The sequence below is a fragment of the Pagrus pagrus genome (assembly GCF_965226575.1).
Source record: "Pagrus pagrus genome assembly, chromosome: 22".
NCBI lineage: Eukaryota > Metazoa > Chordata > Actinopteri > Spariformes > Sparidae > Pagrus > Pagrus pagrus.
In genome coordinates, this window is record NC_140204.1 from 9728333 (window position 1) to 9734332 (window position 6000).

The window sequence follows — 6000 nt, forward strand, 5'->3', positions numbered from 1 at the left end:
TGTTTGGGCTAACAAAATGTGGCATAGTATTAACAGAGCAAAAAAAAAAAAAATGAAGTAAGTCATTAGGAAATCCTGTGGTCACATGTGTTTTAAAGGGGAATGGATTTCACAGCACAGATTTCAATATCACAGAGCTCAAACTGTGATTTTGAGTGAGCGCAAAGCAAATAATGCATGTTCAAGTAATTCAGAGCTAACGAAAGAAACTATACAAGCATTTCCTAGAAAAGCTCTATATCTATCTATCTATATTACAGACAAGATGCTATATCACTTTCAAATTTATCAGGCTATCGAGGGTTAGGATTGAGATTGCACTTGAGGAAATGCACATTTACACTCGCGCAATGTGGGAGGTGTAAATATATGGCCATCGTCGGGTCATCTGGCAGCTGTACTGAGCTCTACCGGATACCAGAGACGCCGGCTGGGACAACATAATGTATTCTGTAGAGCTAGACGGCTAAGTTGGCCTGACCCGTATTACTGGCTGGCATTAGCGTATGGTAGATACGTCTGTGTCGGCCAATAAGTATCAAATACGTGTTAGAGAAATGCCTAAATATGTTCGAGGCATTTACTAAACTACTTGTCAGACTTTTTTTAAAGTTCCCCCTCAGAAATGTGTTAAATAAATATCAAACTAGAATGGCATACGTGAAGAAGTGGACAGGAGCATCAAACATCCAGCTGAGGCTGCTGTATGTAGACGTTATGCAGTGATTGGTAGATCCTGTAGGATATCGCAGACAGTATTCAATAATGTGGTAGGTTACACGCTCGGTTTAGACGGATGGTATAGTCTATGCTCTGCCCTCACACAATACAGTGAAGTCTTGCTATGAAATCTCACGATGGTATTTCCCCTTTGAAACAACTGAAGCAGTTGTGCATTGTTGTTGCTGTTGTATTAATATAATAATAATAGTTTTCTTTAGAGCTGACTCTGAATTAGCGGAGACAAACGCTCCACAGGAGGCTTTAAAATCCAAATTGGATTCTCCCTTTATTAAAAAGAAAAACAAACCAAAAAAACATACATGTTTTATTGACATCGCCTTTGGCGCAAGAACAACCTCAACTGCGAGCTAAATAGTAGTTTGCCGGCTGCTATTTACGTTGGATTTGTCCAGTATTTCCTCTTTAGCCCAATAGAGGACAGTCCATTGTAGTGTGGAGACACTTCTCTGCTTCTCTCTCCATGTGGATCCTCTGTGGCCCTGCTGTGTTCGTGTTCTTTCCTGTGAGCTGCTAATAACCTGTGTCTGACCTGTGCTATGCAGCAACACAACTACGCTACCCATCACGCCCCTCTCCACGCTCCCCAAATTGTCCTTTAAAATGATATACCCCGCCCTCCCCCCCCCCCCACTCATTCTAGTTAAAGGGTCATCTTCTTTGCAATCATAGTATTTATCACCACTAAGACTTTTATGAAAGGTGGAAGTAACAAGATGTTAAAAAAATGGGCTGAAATGAAACTCGATCAAGCTGAATATTGGAACGGTAATGCAATAAATGTCCCGTTGATCTGAATAAAACAGCATTGAGTCTACAAACGTGACGCCATTGCGTCAAATCAGCCTGATTTTATTCATTTCAGTGGCGTTTTAATGAACCAAGATGTTACTTTTTCTTCTAACTCCATTATTCAGTTGAATTGAATTTGATCTTGTTTGTATTTAACTGCAGTCTACAACCCTGTTGTGACCTCCACCCCTCATAACCTCCAGTGACCCCTTTTAATTGCTGCATGCTCCAAGCAGACTAAACAAGTCGTTAGCACCCCAAGTACCTCTGTAGTGTCTTTGTACGTGAGCTCAGTCTCGACGTGGTTTCTATTTTGTGGAAGTGAATGTCTCAGTGGGCTCCACTCCAGTGTTTTTTTCTTTCTTTCCTCCCCTTGTTCTTTTTTGTCTCTTTGATCATTCTCCTTCTTCCCCTTTTGTCGTTTTCTTTAATCTGTGACGTGATGGGGTGATCTGGATGTTTGGGGTCCTCAGGTGTTCTGAAATGTGCCTGAGTCAACATATCCCTTTTATTATTAATCATACAGAGTGCACACAATGTTTAAGATTTTCCAAGATGGCCATTAGATGGTCCAGTATTGTAGAAGTCGTCTTCACAGATACTTGTGAAAGCATGGCACGGTGAAAACCTGTTGACCCTGATGCCAGGAGTACCCTGTATATAGATTTAGAAGGATCGTTGAATCCTTTTGTCTGTGCAGTTCTATGATTTTGAAACCTCTGATAAATGGTGTTTAATGTGTTGTCATTTCATAAAAAAATGAGTTATATCCTTTTTATATTTATTGTTCTTCTGTTATTGAACCGCTGAACATTCAAAATGCTCAACATGTAAATATGCTGTACGTTAAATGCTGTCGCTTTTTTAAGAAACATATTTAAACAAAGTTAGTTCAACGTGTCAACAGTGCAGAACTGTGTTGCACAATACTTACAGTTCAGATGTTCAGTTGAAGAAATCAGTCGACATTTTGGTAATTATGCTCATTCGCTTCCTATCGTGGAGTAAGAAGAGAAGGTCGACACCAGTCTTATAGGTTGGATTGCTAAGCGTGACACTATGGTCAGCAGCTGGCTAGCTTAGCTTAGCTAATATCCAGGAAAGTGTTAAATTAACTTAATTATCCACAAAATATCACACATTTAATTTATAAAATGTTGGTCTTTGTACAAACTAAACAAACATAATTTAAAGTAATGAGTTAAAGTATTATTTGTACCATTTTATACCAAAATTAGCAATTGCACTTGGTGTTTTTACGCAAGTAAAACCTGCTAAAAATAAACAATTGACTTAATAAAAATACTCAGTTTACCTTTCAGTTTGTTTTTTTGTTTTGTTTTCCTGGCGTGTTGCATTCAATGTCAACAACACACCAGAAAACAGGGAAGAGTAGAAGGCAGCACAGAGGCCAGTGAGAATGTTACAGTGATTACTTTTTTAACTGAACACTGTAAAAAATGCCACTTTATTAATGAAACGTCATACCGTCGTGTAATTTTTCACAAATGAATGTACCCTTTCCTGTTTAAGACGAGCCAGATGTTAGCAGGTGTGTGTTTGGGGTTTTGCCCAGTGTCAGACAGGTATTAGTGAGCTTTAGAGGTGCCACCAGCTGCCCACCCTTCTCCAACATTTATGACCTTCTCATCTCACTCTGTGTAAGAGAATAAGTTTATTTTTCCAAAATGTCAAACTATTTCTTTAAAGACTTTGAGGATCAACATCATGCAGTTATCATTAATGTTAACTAGCCCTTCAGTTAATCATTTTTCATGGATGAACTAGCCAGCAGCTCCTCAGATGCTGTCTGTATGTTGTTTTTTTTTGTAACAACAATCACATAAATCCAGACCAAACCAAAGATACACCAGATCTGTTGATGTGTGGGTGAATGTGAGCAAGTGTGACCCCATTCTATTAATCATTGAATCTCTCCCCTCTAAAATCTCTCCTAATTTCTCCATTTTCTTTTCCTTTTTCTTGCATCTCAACAGCCATCAAAGGCTTCTCGCCCCAGCACAAGATCACCAGCTTCGAGGAGGCGAAGGGTCTGGATCGCATCAACGAGCGGATGCCGCCGCGGCGAGACGCCTTGCCCTCGGACGCCAGCCTCAACTCCCTCAACAAGGCCCTGTCCTCGGAGACCAACGGCACGGACGCCAAGGGAAGCACCAGCAGCGGCAGCAACATCCAGTGAAGGCCGACAGCAGGCGCCACCTTGGCCAACGGGGCTGCCCCGCCCCCAGCCTCATCACGGCCCGCCACCACAGAAACGGGGCAAAGGGTGAAGGAGTGGAGGGGGGGGGAGTGTTAAGAGAGTGGAGTGGGGAGGCATCTATGGCTCACACTGGGGGGACATCTCACTTGCTAGTCTTTGGATATGCCTTCAAAATATTAGTTCATAGTCAAATCTGCTAAGTTATTACCGGTTCACATTTCTGAGCAGTCAGGCCTTTATAGTGCTTGACTCCACACCACAGCGCAGTATGTCAGAGAGAGAGAGAGAGAGAGAGAGAAGGATAGAGATCTTAAAGGTGATTTATTTTCTTTTTTCCTTGAAAGACCCTTGCTCATTTACACCGAAACGGAAAGTCGTGTAACTTCTTACTAACTATTGTACGTTTACAAAAATACAGCACTAAAAAGGACAGAACATGAGATAATGTTTTTAACATATAAGGGTGTACAAACTAAATAAGGACTATTTATTGATAACTTTTTTTTGCTACTCTTATAAAATAGCTCTGAAATTAATTAGGCAGTCTTAAAAAGAATGTTGCAATGTTGTCGAAATGCCAAATAATGGAACGTTTTATGGTTTTGTACATATTATGCTTACCTCAGGTTCTTTTGGTGTGTGCTTTGACCTGATTTTTCTGTATAATGGCTAAATAACTCGGTAATGAATACCTATTTTCTTGAGTTTCATAACTGGAATTTACATTTACCTATCTATCATTTGCAAATATGTTTATTTTTTGTCTCTTTTTGGAAAGGGAAGGGGGGTTAGATTTATCGTGGCTTGCTGGAATTGAGTGTTAATTTTTCTCTTTTTAAGTATTGCGAACAAAGTTAAAAATAGAGAACCTATATTGTGTAAAAAAAAAAAGAATACAATAAACATAAAGTGTCTGCCTATGCATGTTTTATAAAAATCAAACAGAGGAAATAGAAAATCTGAATACCTTGGCTGTGGAGGCCTGTTTTGAAATATATTGCGCTTTAGTGAACATATACTGGATATACCTGCATACTTTCAATTAACACCATGATGCTCTATGCCTTCAACTTCTTTTGTAATTGAAGCATTTAATTATCTAAGATGGATGAGAAATCATATTTTTAACCTGCGCTTGTAAGTGCACACAGTCCAATTAAGCATGTTTGACAATTCTTGTGAGGTGTGTGGTTACATGTGTAACTCAAAAATGCATGATTAGCTGTTTGTGTCATATAACAGGTAAAATCGGTTTTGTTCTGTTTTGTGAATGTGCCACAGAAAGTGTAATTTGATTATTATTACTATTATTATTTGGAACTCTGCTTTGTATATCAGTTACAGGTTTGATACTGCTCAATACTTTAAGATGAAACGGAAAAAAAAAAATACTTCGATCTTTTTTAAGAACTGCTTAAGTGCCCAAGTAATTCACTACACGACATGAAGCCTTGCTTTTTGTAATTTAACTTCAAAACTGTTGGCAGATGAGGCATGCACTTGCAACTATGAAAAGTATTTTATATAACTGTTCAATAAAAATGTGCATGAATTTCAACTTGAACTGAACTCGCCTCTCCTGAATGTGTGTTTGTGTGTGCGTGACTCTCGCAGACAAGTCCTGCAGCGCTCCGCCAATGAATATCCGTCATGTAGAATAAAAAAAGCAAATGCACAATACACACACGGTCCTTTGGGCATTTTTTTGTTTTTTGCATCACAATTGAAAAAAGATGTGTTACAGAGCTACGTGATGGTTGGTGCTTTCCAGCAAGAGGAACAGGAAACTCTCCCGTAATTGAAAACAAAGACATTAACAACAGAAACACAATATTTCATTCACACCTCGGAGTTCAAGAGGTGAGAAGAGACACAGCAGAGAGCTTTAGAGGGCCTTCCTTCACTTCACACACTATACCACACGGAGCTGTATACACTGTACATCAGTCTTATTGTTTTTCTCTGCTGTGTATAGACACAACTGAACATTTTGGCACTGACAGACCACAGTGTTTAGATGGGAAACTGTTCCTTGGCAATTCTGCAACAAAAGGTGTTTCCTCCTCATCAACCTCAGTGACTTGTTTGATTAAACTAGGCAGGCGAAGCCAACATTGTGCGTGAGTATACCTGTGTAAATAACGGACAAGCATTTGCAGGCTTCCTCTTTAGCACAAAGATAACAATTTGGAAGAGAATGCAGAGGACTTCTAGTAGTTTTTCTTACTTTTCGGATTTCTTTTTAT

General features: G+C 39.4%; 1 protein-coding gene across 4 annotated transcripts in view; it reads left to right on the plus strand.

Moving 5' to 3' along the window:
* The window catches only part of LOC311251723 (protein phosphatase 3 catalytic subunit alpha), a 64953-nt gene extending 59635 nt beyond the window's left edge, over nt 1-5318 (plus strand). For all 4 annotated transcript variants that reach the window (XM_084344338.1, XM_084344340.1, XM_084344339.1 and 1 more), the window contains one exon: nt 3531-5318. In XM_084344338.1, the coding sequence (XP_084200464.1) occupies nt 3531-3733 (203 nt within the window). In that variant the 3' untranslated portion in view covers nt 3734-5318. The remainder of the gene's footprint in view (nt 1-3530) is intronic.
* Nucleotides 5319-6000: the final 682 nt, after the last annotated feature.